The sequence below is a fragment of the Hyperolius riggenbachi genome, chromosome 8 (assembly GCF_040937935.1).
Source record: "Hyperolius riggenbachi isolate aHypRig1 chromosome 8, aHypRig1.pri, whole genome shotgun sequence".
NCBI classification, from domain to species: domain Eukaryota; kingdom Metazoa; phylum Chordata; class Amphibia; order Anura; family Hyperoliidae; genus Hyperolius; species Hyperolius riggenbachi.
The window spans coordinates 54,264,549-54,283,445 of record NC_090653.1 but is presented as its reverse complement, the minus strand read 5'-3'; the positions used below and the strand labels follow the sequence as shown (position 1 = coordinate 54,283,445).

The 18,897-nt window shown below is 44.0% G+C and overlaps 2 protein-coding genes across 2 annotated transcripts in view; one reads left to right on the top strand and one right to left on the bottom strand.

Annotated features, from left to right (window-relative positions):
- LOC137528821 (histone-lysine N-methyltransferase PRDM9-like) overlaps nucleotides 1-18,673 on the top strand; it is a 33,763-nt gene extending 15,090 nt beyond the window's left edge. The window contains exons 7-9 of the mRNA XM_068250433.1: nucleotides 6,365-6,553; nucleotides 14,813-14,923; nucleotides 17,097-18,673. Of these exons, the coding sequence (XP_068106534.1) occupies nucleotides 6,365-6,553; nucleotides 14,813-14,923; nucleotides 17,097-17,806 (1,010 nt within the window). The 3' untranslated portion in view covers nucleotides 17,807-18,673. The remainder of the gene's footprint in view (nucleotides 1-6,364; nucleotides 6,554-14,812; nucleotides 14,924-17,096) is intronic.
- LOC137528823 (oocyte zinc finger protein XlCOF7.1-like) overlaps nucleotides 1-18,897 on the bottom strand; it is an 86,906-nt gene that overhangs the window by 6,124 nt on the left and 61,885 nt on the right. The window lies entirely within an intron of this gene.

Here is an 18,897-nt window from a genome sequence, read left to right as displayed (position 1 = left end):
CAGCAGAACCTGCTGCAGCAGCGATCATGACAGTACCCCCCCCCCCCCTTAAAGGCGGATACCAGACGCCTCTCAAAACTGACATTCCCAAGGAGACAACCTAACTGATAATTTATGATGACCGGGACAGCCCGGCAAGACCAAAATCCAGAATCAGTCATCACAAGACTGGACCCATCAGAACCAGAACCTACAGAACCATGCCCATCAGTACTACAAGCCCCAGTGTGACACCCATCAGAACCATGATTTCCAGAAGAAAGCCCCCCGAAGCTCTCTGAGCGATACCCACTGCCTTCCAGGGACCGTCCAAAAATGCCAAAGCCTTTGCAATGCCCACCGGAACTGTCCTTACCAACACAAAACCCACTGTTGAACCAATCCAAGGTACCAGAACAAGTTTCCTCAGAGATCTCCCAGAACACTTTGAAGTTCCACAGAGATCCCAAAAGGTCAGAACGCCCTTTAGGCTCACATGGAGAACTATCAAGAACCCCTATGGAACCCAGGGCAATTCCCGAGACAGGGTTACAAGGACAAATATCGAGATCAGGGCTTTCAAGGACCAGAACCATCTCTGGGCATGCAGGCAGACTGGCAACATCAGAACATGTCTCTCCTAAGGAAGCATCTGAGCACGCTAACACCTTAGACACACTTGGGCATTCTGGCACACAAAGCACATCTGGGCACACTGGCACAAGAGAAACCTCTGGGCATGTCAAGGAACTGTGAGCCATAGGGTCAGCCAAGATAGGACCAAAACCAGGACTGGCCAAAAATAATCCATCATGACTAGACTTCGCAACTACTGGACTCTCACAAAAGAATGCAGGATCAGACTTAGATGTCGCTGATTCCAGCAAGGTTATTAACAAATTAAGGTTCAGGGGCATAAACAAGACAGGACAAGTCTTCTGATGTATGAACTGAGCTAGATAGGGATTCCACAACTTCCTCTGGACTGGGCAGAGACTCATCTAGTACCTGGGATTGGGGCTCCAAAGTAGCTGCAAAACAAGTCAATATTACAGCATTCCCCACTGAACTGGGCAAATCTGAGGAATTCACTGGACAGGAAGAGAACTCCGGAATCTCTGCCACACCGGCCAGAGAATCAGAATTTTCCAAGATACAAGGCAGGGTTTCAGGAACGCTCACTAAATCAGACTAAAATTTTGAGACTTCTGTTATTTTGACCAGAGAATCAGAATTATCCATGTTACAGGGCAAGACTTCTGAAACATTCAGAGGACAGGGCTGGAGTTCCTCGGCTGTTACAACACTGGAGAGGGACTCTACAATATTGGTTAAATCAGACTGTGTACAGGGCAAGGTATCTAAGACACTTGCTGACAAGGACAATATTTCAATGACTTCTGCTTCCTTAGACAAAGATTCATCAAGTTTATTTAGAGTGGACTTTAATTCTAAGACAGCTGCTAAACAAGTGAATATTGCTGCAACACCCACTGAGGTAAGCAGTGCCTCAGAGTCTTCTGCTAGAGGGTTTGAAGTATCCAAAGTACTGGGTGAAGCATAGGACTCTGCGACCCCAGCTTCACTGGACAGGATCACTGAACAGTCCATATTGCAGGGCAAAACCATGGAAGCACCTGCTGGACAGCATAAGGATTCTGTGACCTGAGCTTCATAGGAGAAATCTACTGCACAATTCATGGTACAGGGCAAATTTACTGGAACATTTTCTGATCAAGGTAATAATTCTGCGATTTCAGGTTCACATAGCAGATGCTCTGAGCTATTCACGAAACTAGAGCGAGGTGTAGAAACAGGAAGATCAAGACACAATGTTTGCGCATCTGAATCACCATTCAATTGTAAAATTGGGAAATTCAGATGCTGGGGTTCTGAGGTTTCTATATTCCGTATATAGGGAAACAAAAGAAGTGATGATAATATCCTCTCAGGTGTGCCACAACACCTACATAGACTTTATACTAATAAAAAGGATATATATAGCAAAAAACTGAAGAAACTTGAAGAGTTTATATGCAAAAATACAAAAGATTTTTATTGAAGACAACACTTGTGCAAAAATATTCATAAAAAGTATCCGTCAGGGAACATTTTCCATAGCAAAGAATGGCAAAAATGCATCAGTTGTTAACATCAAGATTAGTGCAGTTGTGCAAATTGAGGCGACAACGTCGACTTGTTTCGGGATAAACCCTTCATCAGGCCTCCACAAATAGAGACAAATCTAAAAACAATAAATATAAAGACATTAAAACCATATGGTAATGAAATACAACTGAAAAGTGAAACATACTGGTTGGTGAACAGAATTAGAAAGTGAATATGGGTGAAAACAGTAATAAAGAGCACCGACATAGTGAAAGATCAATAGAGCCATACTGTTATAGTGATAGGACCCAAAGAGTAAAATACCAGGAACCCTGAAAAGTGATAGCAAAAGCCACCAATTAAATAATAAATTTCAAAGTTATCAAACAGGTACCTGTATAGTTAACGCATGTTCTTAATAAACATCTGGACAACATCAAGTCAGGTATAACCACCTATAGAATTATAAATATACTCTATCACTAAACTGATACACAAAGACCAGCAACCGGATCACATAAGGCGACCAAACAATGACCATGGAGATTACTACAAACGTTAATACCTTAACAATGGAACAGGAAACATCCAAAATTACTATGCCATAAAAAGAAATAACTATGCCATAAAAAGGGGCAACATTGTGATGGTTATAGACTTGATTCATCTTGATGTTAACAACTGATGCATTTTTGCCATTCTTTGCTATGGAAAATGTTCCCTGACGGATACTTTTTATGAATATTTTTGCACAAGTGTTGTCTTCAATAAAAATCTTTTGTATTTTTGCATATAAACTCTTCAAGTTTCTTCAGTTTTTTGCTATATATATCCTTTTTATTAGTATAAAGTTCTGAGGTTTCTAGACAGGATTGCTGGGACTCAGAAACTAATGTAATGCATCTATTGGCATCTGCTGGATCAGACAGGAGTTGAACTTTATTAACACAGGTAATTTCTGCAGAAGTGTTTGCAGAGGCAGGCAAGATTTTTCTGATGTCTGTTTCACTGAACAAAGAGTCATGAGTACTGGCTAGGCTGGACTCAGAAGTGAGCAGGACCTCTGGATTCTCTGCTGAGAAATTTGCGCAGGGCAAGGTTAAGAAAGTATCAGTGGCTTCTGTTTTACTGGGAAGTAACACTGAGTTATCCATGGTACAGGGTGGAATTGCAGGAACTTCAATTTCACACAAAAAGAGCTCCGAATCACCTGCTGAATCAGCCAAAGGTGCTGAAGCAGGCGGGTCAGAACGCCAAATTTGCGAATTCGGAGTCACATAAAAATCATCCAAAATCAGTTCCCACACATCAATCAATGGAGCCACAAAGTCATACCTACACACACCAATCTCTATTAGGTTATAGGCCGACTTAATGCATGCATTCAATACGAATTCACTTTTTGCACTGTAAAATTGACAAAATGAACTTGAATCATTCTTCCATTCACAGACCAGGGCTTCCATCTCTCCCTTCTCGAATGGGGGATCCTATGCATACTTAACAGCTGAACATTCAGGCTGATCACAGTTTGCAGATATGATTGTGGCAGGGACATGTATTGGGTTAATTAGCAGGTGATTGGCAGATTCCTTATTCTTAAGAATCTCCAATACCTGTAGCAAGTGTTGAACTGTAGTGTATGCAAACTTCCCTTGCTTCACAAATAAGTTGATTTGTTCAATACTCTGTAATATCTCCTCATAATCATACTCAGATAATTCTTTTAAACAAAAATCTTTATTTTCCCTAGCCAGGGATGAAAGTTCATTAGTAGTTTCATAAGTCCATTTAACTCCCCTGAAAGACAATTGCATTTCATTATCCGTTAATGGCAGAATCTCATTACAGGTCTGATGCGCAGTCGCTAAAGATAACGACTCTGCAGATCGGACACGTTTCTTATAACGTTTGCGTTTGGCCTTAGACCCTGCTGCCTTTGGTGATTTATTTAAAGCTGCAGGAAAATTATCAGTAATACTCTCTGCTTGCTGATCATTTTTGCAAGCAATTGAAGGAGCAGCTGATTGGCCTGCTGCCAGGAGTTCATTAAAAGGGTAAGGCAAATTAGTTTTGCGCAGCCAGTTATGGATCACAAACGCTAGAAATTCCAGCGGTCTCTCTTTCAAATTGGTATGATCGAGGACATCAAAAGCCCACTGAAACAATTCCCCTTTAAACAAAATATAACTTAGCTGGAGTGCCCAGGTTGAAACAGGAGTCGCTTGGAGATCGGGATTGGCCAGGAACCTGGCACATTCAGAGAAAAACTCATTTTCTGTTTCAGAGTTAAGTTCTTCAAATTTCTTAAAGGAACAGGAACCATAATTAACAGTGTCATACTTTCTGGGAATCCCCCCCCACAATGGGGATTGGTAATGGGGTTATCATAATGTTAGGCTTGGTGGTGTATTCTCCACAGTCAGCATGCAACGCATGAGCTGACGTGAAGGAGGTACACACACTAGCACAAGGAAACAGGCTATCCCTAGTATAGTGGAGGGGAGGACGGACTCCAATAGGAGATTGTGGTGCACAGAGCCGGTGCAGATCCGAACAGCCACAAACAATGCTTTCGTGATAACGTCTCAGCGCAAAGTAGCGCTGAGCGCATAAACCAGAACTGAGGAGATCAGGACAGGTAGACAGAATGAACGCTTGCTAGCTAGCCGCTACTTAGTGACAGCAAGCGTCCACAACAAGACAGACTGGAATGAGGCAGCCAATGCGTTGCAGCGATGGCGTGCCTCACAAAGACAGGACAGGATAGTCAGGAAATAGCAGGATCAAGATAGATGAACGTAACACAGACAAATATACAATAAGTATGTTTTCCTAGCGTATTACAATTACAGCTATCAATGAAACTATTTGTAACGTCTGACTAACATATGTATATATCGGCAATGAACCGATATATGACATAAGCAGGAACACTGACTAGGACTGGAGCAATACAGGGAACAGGACTCAGAAGGATTCGCTATCTCTTCGCAGAGATGAACGCAATCCACAAACAGAACCAGGAGCAGGATAACTAACTCAGCACGGGTGATCACGATACGCGCAAACTACCAAAACGTGCTGGAAAGCTGACTAACTGAACACCGGATATAAACAGTTCGTGTACGTATACATCAGCGACACTGATGTATCAACGTAACACGAATACAAGGAAAATAATAAACGTGCTGGTATGCATATATATTGGCAATGAACCAATATATGATGCAAAGACCAGCAAAGTATCTTTAGAACAAGAAACACGATCTGGGGCTGAAGCAACAGCAAGACAGGCTTAAACTGAAGCTATGATAACCCGAGGAGTCCTGCAGGAAGCAGATCTTTATACTGAGGTCATCCAATGGGAGCAGACATGCAGATTCCCACACAGGTGAATGATAATCAGTCACAAGCTAACAGCAGGGAAAGGCAGACAAAGCTATGCAGCTTGCATGGAAAGAGATCAGAACTGCCTGAGCTGCAGCACTACTACTGCCAGAAGAACCTGCTGCAGCAGCGATCATGACAGCCGCATGCGTCGCCAGGAGTGTACTGATGCGGGTGTGTTCGCAAGCGCTCACCCAAGCATGCGCAGAAGTCGCCAACTTATTGGGGGGGAGCAGCGATCTTCAGAGGCTGCCAGCGGGAGACTGGAGAAGACAGGAGCTGTGGTGAGGGACTGACGTGACTTGTAGGGGCTGGAAGAAACCCCAGGTAAGTAACTCACCTCGTAAGTTCTTTAAGAACTTCTTGATCCTTCTTCTAATCAAGACTAGTTAGAACGGGCCAGCAAATCTCATTTGATTTCTCACTGGAGCTCTACATCAGCGTACATCGAAAAAGGGTGTCTGGGATAGCCGGTAGCAGAATATCGAGAAATTAGATGTATTGATATTGAGCTCTAGCTAATTCCGATAGTACGATCTGTAAAAATTAGACATTTTACGATCGCCTAACCTGACTCTTTTCTCACTTGACCCCTCTCTCTATGATGCCTAACCACTGATATAAGTGCCGCCTTTTCAGCAAAAACTCCCTCCGCCCATACTTGCACTGCCTAATTACGCTATGTATCGAGAACCTGTGCCAGCCAATTACCCCCTGGCCGCTGCTATACACTGTCGTCTATATGGTGCCCAAATGCCCTGCTTCACTGTATCAGCCGGGCTCCAATGCTTAGTCCCTCCCCCTTGAAGAAAATGGTCTTGGCCCTTCTGTATCGCTAGCATTGGAGATTGTCTTTGTTTAATAAGATGTGCATTTCCTCTTTTAGGAGTTTCTGGACCTTCATCTGACCTGATTCCAGGAAGTGCAGACAGAAGTCCTCCCCTGCCTGCTATTGACTCTGTTGTGTCTGTTTCTGAAGAACCAAGTGCTGAACTTGGCTTAATTCTGACACATTATATCAAATCTGAGCCTGGAGGAGATTCTGCTGAAACCACCATGGACAGCATCTGCTCGGGTAAGCACATCCTGTATAGGGTCAGGACAGTATCTGCTCGGGTAAGCACATCCTGTATAGGGTCAGGACAGCATCTGCTCGGGTAAGGACATCCTGTATAGGGTCAGGACAGTATCTGCTCGGGTAAGCGCATCCTGTATAGGATAGTAAAGCGCTGAGCAGCGCTACTTAAAAACAGATGAATGCTTACCTGCAAAAGTGTGCAAGCCCCACTAATGGGATAAAGTACACACTGAGCACACACATGACCTGTCTACCGCTTGGAGGATGTTGGTTTCCTCTAACAGCTTGCATGCAACTTGTTAGGTACTCGTCCCTCCCACTGTCGTAGAAGTCTTTCCTCCATGGGAGGGGACCTAACACTAACTAAATTATACCTATGCATATGCATAGCCTGGGCGCGCTATCAAGTAAAATTGAAAATTGCGTAAAAGTGGGATCAGCGCATCACCAGGCCGCCACCGATTGGCCTCAACTCAGAGATGCGCTGAGCCCCCCCTGCTCAGCTCTTTACTATGTTTTAATTTATTTCCGGCCAGCTGCTCCCACTTAACAGTTTTGCTTTTGGTGTATATGCAGAGCCTCTGTTTGGTTCAAGGTGCGTTTGCAGTCCCTGGGGGGGCTCAGCGCATCTCTGAGTTGAGGCCAATCGGTGGCGGCCTGGTGATGCGCTAATCCCACTTTTTTTACGCAATTTTCAATTTTACTTGATAGCGCGCCCAGGCTATGCATATGCATAGGTATAATTTAGTTAGTGTTAGGTCCCCTCCCATGGAGGAAAGACTTCTACGACAGTGGGAGGGACGAGTACCTAACAAGTTGCATGCAAGCTGTTAGAGGAAACCAACATCCTCCAAGCGGTAGACAGGTCATGTGTGTGCTCAGTGTGTACTTTATCCCATTAGTGGGGCTTGCACACTTTTGCAGGTAAGCATTCATCTGTTTTTAAGTAGCGCTGCTCAGCTCTTTACTATGTTTTAATTTATTTCAGGCCAGCTGCTCCCACTTAACAGTTTTGCTTTCGGTGTATATGCAGAGCCTCTGTTTGGTTCAAGGTGCGTTTGCAGTCCCTGGGGGGGCTCAGCGCATCTCTGAGTTGAGGCCAATCGGTGGCGGCCTGGTGATGCGCTGATCCCACTTTTTTTACGCATCCTGTATAGGGTCAGGACAGTATCTGCTCGGGTAAGCGCATCCTGTATCGGGCCAGGCCCACCATCAGATCTGCCTTCCAACCCCAACACCCCCCCCCCCCCCCCCTGGACGTTTAGCTGTTAAGTTTTTCACTGTTGAGAGATTACTGGTAGTTTGGAACCGTAGTCTAGGTTGAAGATCCTAGATTAAATCCTAGATTAAATCAAAGCGCTCTATAGTGTAAAATCATCAGAAGATGTATTCAATAGCTTTAAAAGTTCTTCTTCTTGGTCACATATCAACAGTTCTGGAACCAGATCCCCTTTCCATCGTGCTGTTTCCTGGGCCGTGGCCAACAGCGCGATGTCTGGTGGCAAGGACTCAATGTGCATGGGTGTGGGCAAACCCATTCCGCCTACAACGTCATTACACGTTTCGTCAAACCACGCCTTCTTCGGAAGATCTCTTGACTTGATTGTCTATAGTTAGGATAGCTGAGAGGTTTTTGAGTTAGTGGTTGTGTGTCTGCAGCTGAATTAAATAGTCACAGAACTTTTTTTTATTTAAAGGGAGCCTGAAGTGCAAGGCATATGGAAGCTGCAATATGTAGTTCCTATTAAACAATACTAATTGCCTGGCATCCTGGGTGTGTTTTTTTTTTTCCCTGGTTGCAGTAGCGTCTGAATCGCACACCTGAAGCAAGCATGCAGCTAATCCAGTCATACTTAAGTCCGAGCATCTGATCAGCTGCATGCTTGTTCAGGGTCTATGGCTAAAAGTATTGGAGGCAGAGAATCGGCAGGACAGCCAGGCAATGTGCATTGCTTAAAAGGAAACCTATATATCAGCCTCCATATCCCTCTCAGTTCAGGTGTGCTATAAATTAATCCAAGACTTATAAAAGATATTAGAAAACAAATCTTTGTGTGCTTCTGCAACCTTCTGCAGTCCCACAACCTGTCATTTAGTAATCATTCCTCAGCCCCTAACCAGGACTGCAGGCTCTTACCACAAATAAACCATTCATATAAAATATTGAAAAGCTGGATTAGTTTATGACTGGGGCGTCGCTAGCCCCAAAGATCAGCGGCACATGCCCCGGATATACAGGGAGTGCAGAATTATTAGGCAAGTTGTATTTTTGAGGAATAATTTTATTATTGAACAATCATGTTCTCAATGAACCCAAAAAACTCATTAATATCAAAGCTGAATATTTTTGAAAGTAGTTTTTAGTTTGTTTTTAGTTTTAGCTATTTTAGGGGGATCTCTGTGTGTGCAGGTGACTATTACTGTGCATAATTATTAGGCAACTATATACCCATTTCAATTATTTATTTTTACCAGTGAAACCAATATAACATCTCAACATTCACAAATATACATTTCTGACATTCAAAAACAAAACAAAAACAAATCAGTGACCAATATAGCCACCTTTCTTTGCAAGGACACTGAAAAGCCTGCCATCCATGGATTCTGTCAGTGTTTTGATCTGTTCACCATCAACATTGCGTGCAGCAGCAACCACAGCCTCCCAGACACTGTTCAGAGAGGTGTACTGTTTTCCCTCCTTGTAAATCTCACATTTTATGATGGACCACAGGTTCTCAATGGGGTTCAGATCAGGTGAACAAGGAGGCCATGTCATTAGTTTTTCTTCTTTTATACCCTTTCCTGCCAACCACGCTGTGGAGTACTTGGATGCGTGTGATGGAGCATTGTCCTGCATGAAAATCATGTTTTTCTTGAAGGATGCAGACTTCTTCCTGTACCACTGCTTGAAGAAGGTGTCTTCCAGAAACTGGCAGTAGGACTGGGAGTTGAGCTTGACTCCATCCTCAACCCAAAAAGGCCCAAACCAGTACTCCACCTCCACCTTTCTTGCGTCTGAGTCAGACTGGAGCTCTCTGCCCTTTACCAATCCAGCCACGGGCCCATCCATCTGGCCCATCAAGACTCACTCTCATTTCATCAGTCCATAAAACCTTAGACAAATCAGTCTTGAGATATTTCTTGGCCCAGTCTTGACGTTTCAGCTTGTGTGTCTTGTTCAGTGGTGGTCATCTTTCAGCCTTTCTTACCTTGGCCATGTATCTGAGTATTGCACACCTTGTGCTTTGGGAACTCCAGTGATGTTGCAGCTCTGAAATATGGCCAAACTGGTGGCAAGTGGCATCTTGGCAGCTGCACGCTTGACTTTTCTCAGTTCATGGGCAGATATTTTGCACCTTGGTTTTTCCACACGCTTCTTGTGACCCTGTTGACTATTTTGAATGAAACGCTTGATTGTTCGATGATCACGCTTCAGAAGCTTTGCAATTTTAAGAGTGCTGCATCCCTTAGCAAGATATCTCACTATTTTTGACTTTTCTGAGCCTGTCAAGTCCTTCTTTTGACCCATTTTGCCAAAGGAAAGGAAGTTGCCTAATAATTATGCACACCTGATATAGGGTGTTGATGTCATTAGACCACACCCCTTCTCATTACAGAGATGCACATCACCTAATATGCTTAATTGGTAGTAGGCTTTCGAGCCTATACAGCTTGGAGCAGTGCTGCTCGTAATGGAAAAATCTACGCTTACGAATCATTACGCGTAATTTTACGCTATTACGCATTACGGAATTACGCTTACGGCGTAGACATTTATCTACGGTTCATGTCTGTAATTACGCATGGCCCTTACGCAATTACGCGTAAGAATACCGTATTGTAGGTTGCTACGTTATTGCCTTACGCATAATTTCCTACTAGCAAATGCGTAAGGCAATGCTCCCAAGCGGAAAAGTTGACGCATGTATCAATGTTAGGTAGCTGCCAACTTTAAGGGTTAATAGCAAAGCCCCCTTAATTGCTGAGAGCCTCAAATTTGGAGAATATATTAAGGAGATCAGAAGGAATAAGAGGAAAAAAATTTTTTTCAAAAAGACCTTATAGTTTTTGAGAAAATCGATGTTAAAGTTTCAAAGGAAAAATATATACATTTAAAAACCCACCGACTTTAACGGTTAATAGCAAAGCCTGCTTAAAATTTAGGAACACCAAATTCCCAGGGTATATTAAGGGGATCAGTGGGAATAAGAGGAAAAAACAAAATGTTCAAAAAGACCTTATAGTTTTTGAGAAAATCGATTTTTAAGTTTCAAGGGCAAAAATGTCTTTTAAATGCGGAAAATGTCAGTTTTTTTTTTTGCACAGGTAACAATAGTGTATTATTTTCATAGATTCCCCCAAGTGGGAAGAGTTTTACTTACTTCGTTCTGAGTGTGGGAAATATAAAAAAAAAAAGACGTGGGGTCCCCCCTTCCAGACCTCTTTAACCCCTTGTCCCCCATGCAGGCTGGGATAGCCAGAATGCGGAGCACCGGCCGCGTGGGGCTCCGCACCCTGACTATACCAGCCTGCATGGTCCATGGATTGGGGGGTCTCGGAAGGGGAGGGGCAGCCAAGCTTTTCCCTCCCCCTCCGAGCCCTTGTCCAATCCAAGGACAAGGGGCTCTTCTCCACCTCCGATGGGCGGTGGAGGCCGCGATTTCCTGGGGGGGGGGGGGGTTGATGGTGGCATCTGGGAGTCCCCTTTAAAAAGGGGTCCCCCAGATGCCCACCCCCCCTCCCAGGAGAAATGAGTATAGAGGTACTTGTACCCCTTACCCATTTCCTTTAAGAGTTAAAAGTAAATAAACACACAAACACTTAGAAAAAGTATTTTAATTGAACAAAAAACATAACCACGAAAAAAGTCCTTTAATATTCTTAATTAACCATTAATACTTACCTGTCCCTTTAAATAAATGATCCCTCGCAATATCCTCGGAAATGTTCTATCAGTTACAATGTAACAAAGTTATTACAATGTAACAACTTTGTTACATTGTAACTACGCCGCACCCGACGTCACTCGCCGCTCAGCCGCCGCATACACTTACGCGTCCGTGCAGGACGCTAAGTCCCCGCCGGCTCCCGCCGTCCACCCCGCCCACATCTGTCACCCACATGTCACCCACATGTGGGTGACATGTGGGAGAGGCGGGGAGGGCAGCGGAGCCGGCGGGACTTAGCGTCCTGCACGGACCCGACAGAGCTCTGAGCTATATAGCTCAGAGCTCTCTAAGCATCTTTGTATTTGGGCTCCAAGGAGCCCCATTGGTCCTTAGCAGACCAATGGGGTTCCTTCAAATCAGAAGGAACCCCATTGGTCTGCTAAGGACCAATGGGGCTCCTTGGAGCCCAAATACAAAGATGCTTAGAGAGCTCTAAACTATATAGCTCAGAGCTCTGTCGGGTCCGTGCAGGACGCTAAGTTCCGCCGGCTCCGCTGCCCTCCCCGCCTCTCCCACATGTCACCTAGATGTGGGTGACATGTGGGTGACAGATGTGGGCGGGGTGGACAGCGGGAGCTGGCCGGGACTTAGCGTCCTGCAAGGACGCGTAAGTGTATGCAGGGGCTGAGCGGCGAGTGACGTCGGGTGCGGCGTAGTTACAATGTAACAAAGTTGTTACATTGTAATAACTTTGTTACATTGTAACTGATAGAACATTTCCGAGGATATTGCGAGGGATCATTTATTTAAAGGGACAGGTAAGTATTAATGGTTAATTAAGAATATTAAAGGACTTTTTTCGTGGTTATGTTTTTTGTTCAATTAAAATACTTTTTCTAAGTGTTTGTGTGTTTATTTACTTTTAACTCTTAAAGGAAATGGGTAAGAGGTACAAGTACCCCTATACTCATTTCTCCTGGGAGGGGGGGTGGGCATCTGGGGGACCCCTTTTTAAAGGGGACTCCCAGATGCCACCATGAACCCCCCCCCCCCCCCCCAGGAAATCGCGGTCTCCACCTCCACCGCCCATCGGAGGTGGAGAAGAGCCCCTTGTCCTTGGATTGGACAAGGGCTCGGAGGGGGAGGGGAAAGCTTGGCTGCCCCTTCCGAGACCCCCCCAATCCATGGACCATGCGGGCTGGTATAGTCAGGGTGCGGAGCCCCATGCGGCCGGTGCTCTGCATTCTGGCTATCCCAGCCTGCATGGGGGACAAGGGGTTAAAGAGGTCTGGGAGGGGGGGACCCCACGTCGGTTTTTTTTTTATATTTCCCACACTCAGAACGAAGTAAGTAAAACTCTTCCCACTTGGGGGAATCTATGAAAATAATACACTATTGTTACCTGTGCAAAAAAAAACTGACATTTTTCCGCATTTTAAAAGACATTTTTACCCTTGAAACTTAAAAATCGATTTTCTCAAAAACTATAAGGTCTTTTTGAAAAAAAATGTTTTCCTCTTATTCCTTCTGATCTCCTTAATATATTCTCCACATTTGAGGCCCTTAGCACTTAAGGGGGCTTTGCTATTAGCCCTTAAAGTCGGCGGCTTTTTTATATTATATAGGAGCGTAATATTACGTGATTACGGCAGACTGTGTAATTTCAATAGGAGTTTACTGTCTTAAGCGTAATTTGTTACGCGTAATAACGTAACCTACGGTCTACACGTAATTAATTACGTGTAATACTGTAACCTTACACGTAATGCTTACGGTGCATTTGTAGTGAATTACGATGCGTAATTACTCTAATGCGTAATTTCGGCCCAGCACTGGCTTGGAGTAAGACAACATGCATAAAGAGGATGATGTGGTCAAAATACTAATTTGCCTAATAATTCTGCACTCCCTGTATTATGGGGTGCCCAGGCAGAGTCAGCTGTGGTGTCTCAATGGCGGGCATCCTGGGAGCTGTGGTGCATCAATCCGGGGTTTGCTGGGTGCTGTGGTGCCTCTATGTGGGCATATTGGGTGCTGTGGTGCCCTGCCCGGGCACTGTGATGTCTTTATGGGGGCATGCAGGGAGCTGTGGTTTTTCTATTGGGGCATGCTGGGAGTTGTGGTGCCTGAATGGGAGGCCTGTGGGAGCATGGGAGGGGGTCCACTAGAGGTCAGGGAATGCTATGGAGGGACTGCCAGACAACCCGGCAGCAGGCCAGCCCGGCCATCAGAAATTCAGACCAGCCAGCACAGTTTTGTTTAAGTGACACTGGCTATTTATTTTTTTTTATTTTTAGTATTAATGTTCAGCCAACATTTTGCTGGGCAGGCCTACTTAGACCGCTGTTAAGTTAATGTAAATTTGGCTCCACCCATGACCACACCCACATTCTGGTGCGTAACCTCACCATTTTCCGTCTGGAGTGCCCAAAAGTGCCCTGGATCTCTTAGGATCCTAGCAACACCCCTGCTTTATGATGTCCCTACTGGAGATGCCTTTAAAGAGAACCCGAGGTGGGGTTCTCACAACGTAATCCCCATACAGAGGCTGGGTCTGCCTATAGAGCTCAGCCTCTGTTGTTATTCAGATCCCCTCTAAATCCCCCCTGCGCTCAGCGAGACCCCATAAATCACAGCCGGGCTGTGTTTACCTTTGTAACGTCAGTCTCCGCTCTCCCCCGCCTCCTGCATCGCTCTGGTCCCCGCCCACGTCCCTTCCCTCCAATCAGCGGGGAGAGCGGAGACTGACGTTACAAAGGTAAACACAGCCCGTTCTGACAAGCTGCGTGTCAGCAGCGCGGCTGTGTTTTATGGGGGGATTGCAGATTGCAGGGGGGGCTTAGGGGCGATCTAGATAGCAACAGAGGCTGGGCTCTATAGACAGACCCAGCCTCTGTATGTGGATTTTATTATCAGAACCCCGCCTCGGGTTCTCTTTAAAGTGGACCTGAACTCTTGCACAGGACACAAGGTAAACAGAGAAATGCACCCTGTGTGTTTTTAGAGAAAAGGCCCTGTCTAATTCTCACTCATCTTCAAGTAATCACAAGTGTAATTTGATATCTTAACTGTCCCAGCACAGAAATTTGGCAGACACAGCTGATATGTAAACACAGGATGTTAACGCTAGGTTTGTTTCCATGAAAGCAGGACGGAGACACTCTGCAGATGTATTGCAGGATTTGTAACAAAGAAATGTTTTTCTTTAAAGGTTATTATGCTGCTGATTATCTTTTAGAGCAGAGAGAAAGTTCTGAGTTCAGGTCTGCCTTTTACCATGTCCACTCCAGCTACAGGCAGTCTGGTGTTAACTTATATGTATAGAAGTATATGTTTCCAAAGCTGTCCATTCTCACCCCTCCAGAGTCCCCCCAGGAACGAGTATGTGCTTACCAGCTTGTGAATTACATCAAGGAAGAACCAGAGGAAAGCCAAGAACCCAATTTTCCCACATCGGAGGACACAGAAGATTCAAGTAAGGGACAGCCACAATGCATTTAAAAGCAATGTTACTTGTGTTTAATGCTAAAATGCATGTTTTTTCTTGATCAGGAACAGCATAGAGATAGAGTTGCATAGAGAGGGGGATAGAGAGGAAAATATAGACTATGGCCTCGATTCATCAAGACTTATCGAATTGGTTAACGACAGTTCGGTAAAATACCAAATTCGTTAAGTTGATTTCAGGATTCACCAAATTTATCTACAGCTGTTAGCGAGCATTCGGTAATAATTCGGTAATCATTCGTTAGTGATGCGTTAAAACGGAAGAAAGTGCAATTCATGAAAATGGAAGTGGGCGTGGTTTAGAGTTACATTTAGAATTAGTTATCTCCTTCACTGCTCTGTTGTTATTCCAGTCAGATCATTGCTGACAGAGAAGATGGAGTCATTTGAAGTGGTTATGTATCAGCTGAGAGTGATTCAAAGGTGCAAAAGGGCAACAATAAGGTCTAATCCATTCTCTTGCAAATTGATATGGTTCTAGAGTCTAGAACCATATCAATTTGCAAGAGAATGGATTTATTTTCTATAACAGGACATCTGCATTTCTCTTGAATCATCTTGTAAGAGAACACAGGCAGTGCCAGGGTTAACTAATTTGCTAGCTGCACTATATTATTTTAGAAAAGGCTCCTATCAAGCTGCAGCTGGCGAAATTGTGGGATTGTCCCAAGCCACTTCCAGAATCCTGGTCCAGGTGTTAAGCCCTATTCAGAATGTTGCTACGTAGTGTTCAAAGGACTGCCTTTTACCCACAATTCCATGGGAATCTTATGGCCTTGTGTTAAATTACCGCTGTACAATGGAAATATCGACACGTTACCGAATGATTACCGAAATGTTATCGATATTTTATCGAATTGACACCGAATGTGGAAAGACCTTGATGAATACAACTAGAAATCGCTAAACTTCCAATTCGGTAATTTAACAAACTGGAAAAAGCTATCTCAAAGACAATGATGAATCGAGGCCTAAGGCCTCGGTTCATCATTGTCTTTGAGATAACTTTTTCCAGTTTGTTAAATTACCAAATTGGAAGTTTAGCGATTTCTAGTTGTATTCATCAAGGTTTTTCCGCATTCGGTAACAATTCGGTAACCATTCGGTAACGTGTCGATATTTCCATTTTACAGCAGTAATTTAACACAAGGCCATAAGATTCCCATGGAATTGTGGGTAAAAGGCAGTCGTTTGAACACCACGTATCAACATTCCGAATAGGGCTTAACACCTGGACCAGGATTCTGGAAGTGGCTTGGGACAATCCCACAATTTCGCCAGCTGCGGTTTGATTGAGAAGCCTTTTCTAAAAAAAAAAATGTAGTGCAGCTAGCAAATTAGTTAACCCTGGCACTGCTTGTGTTCTCTTACAAGATGAGTCAAGAGAAATGCCGATGTCCTGGTATAGCAAATAAATCCATTCTCTTGCAAATTGATATGGTTCTAGACCTTATTCTTGTCCTTCTGCACCTTTGAATCACTCTCAGCTGATACATAACCACTTCAAATGGCTCCATCTTCTCTGTCAGCAATGATCTGACAGGAATAAGGACAGAGCAGTGAAGGAGATAACGAATCCTAAATTTAATGCTAAACCACGCCCACTTTCATTTTCATGAATTGCACTTTCTTCCGTTTTTATTGCATCATTACCGAATGATTACCGGATGCTCGCTAACAGCTGTAGATAAATTTGATAAATCCTGAAATCAACTTAACGAATTCGGTATTTTACCGAACTGTCGTTAACCAATTCGATAAGTCTTGATGAATCGAGGCCTAAAGCCTTGTACACAGGCTAGATTGTTGCTGGGCGGCCATGCTGGCAGGAGATCTAATTGCAATTATTGTAAAAATGTAAGCATTTTTGTTCATTACTTTATTTTCACTGGAGTTCCTCTTTCATACCTTCCCTCTGGATAAAGAAGGGCAACTATTACAAGCCAAGAGGAACTGCAGTAAAAAAAATTGTGCTAGGTTCCCTTTAAATTGACTCTGTCAGCAGAAACATTTTGTGCTAGACTTAGTTTCATGATGGGGATCCTTCAAACTTCCTTTCTTTTATTCACCGAATAATTTATTATTTATATTATTATTATTTCAGATTTAGCAGCCTCAAATATATTTATTTTTCTCTCTAGTGGATGACAATGTGAAAGATGATGACGAGGACTACATAGCAGGGTCAGAACCTGGCATCAGATCAGGAGGAGCCAATAGAAAGCGCCAGTCAGATTCTGAGACGCCGCCCATTTCATGTGAGGTGTGCGGCAAAGTGCTTATGAACAAGTCTTCGCTTGAGAGGCACCTGATGATCCACACTGGACAGCGGCCATTCTCATGCAGCGAGTGTGGCAAAACATTCTCCTGCAAGAACCACCTGAATACTCACAAGAGAACACATACCGGAGAACGGCCCTACCGCTGCGAGGAATGTGGCCGCAGGTTCTTCAACCATCAACATATGGTCCTTCACCAGGTGGTCCACACTGGGGAGAAACCTTTCACCTGTCCCGTCTGTGGGAAGGGTTTCACCCGACAATCCAGTGTGGTCAAGCACTCTGGCATGCATGCAGAGAAGAAGCCGCACGTGTGCACGGAGTGTGGAAAGAGCTACTGCCAATATGCCAACCTGGTGGTCCACCAGCGGTTGCATTCAGGAGAGAAGCCGTTTGTCTGCAGGTACTGTGATCGAGGCTTTACCTGTAAGGCCACTATGCAGAGGCATGAGAGGTCTCACACTGGTGAAAAACCATACGCTTGTACCCACTGTGAGAAAAGCTTTATGGACCACTCCACCCTTTCTAAGCACAAGAGTAAGAACCACCCACAGGAGCCCAACCCGGCCTAGAAGAGTGGTGGAATCTGATCTAAAAAGGCAGCCGGTCAAGATAGAAATAGGACAGCTGCCACCACTGACTTGGGAAACTTAAACAGGAAAGAATTTTTTTTTTTTTGTAGCATCTGTATTACCAAACTGCATTATTTTAATGCCAATCTTTAAGGACACTTCAAAACATACCATTTGAAAGCTTGTTTCCAAATGTTTCCTTCTGTACGTAGGTAGTTTCTATAGGGTGGAGCTGTTTTTTGAGGAGATGAATATTCTCTCTTAATGAGCAAAGGTCCACCCATTCAGGATGTGGAAAACTTGCTAGCAAATGAAAACTGTTACCTAGCAATCAACTTACCACAGTTGTCATATAACTGATTGGTATCCAGTTGCTTTCATTTTCTACCATGGCTTCCATTCCTTCAGTCAGAGGAGCACTACCCTCAAGTTATCCTGCTGTTCATCCATCTGCCTCCTTTTTTGGACCTTTATAAAAGGTGATGGTGAGGAACAATGGCTTAATGCCTGTAGCTTTAGAAGACCCACAGAAGTTGGTTTTCATGAGAAAAAGTTTTTATGGAAAGAGTTTATATGCAAAGCTGTTCTATTGAGAAGCGAAACAAAGACCAAAGTTAGGCCTCCAGGATTGAGAAATACTTTTTAGAGGACATATAGATGACTTCTTGGATGTAGACAAGAATGTGTGTGGACAAAGATAACCTCTTGCATCAACAAAATATAAACGTGAAGACACTCATTTCAACTGAGATTTAGAGTAACCATGGTCACTGCCAGTCTAATGTGCAGAAGATCTGCAACTGTTTCAAGCAATGACTATCAGGCTAAAAGAATACAGCTATTGCGAAATACAGTAATAAGCACCAAGGAGACTTATCGCCATGTTTTTTCAATGTGCTGGAAATCATCACGGCTGCTTAGTTGTAGATGGTTTTGATGCACAGCTAAAAAGGTGGGGGGGGGGGGGGGATCTCATTCCAATTGCATTTGCTCCATGTCTTGGAAAAAAAACGTGACATTGAGAATATATTTTACTAGATATAAGCCCGCCCTTTTAAAAACAGGCGCTAGGGCCTCAACACCCCTAACCA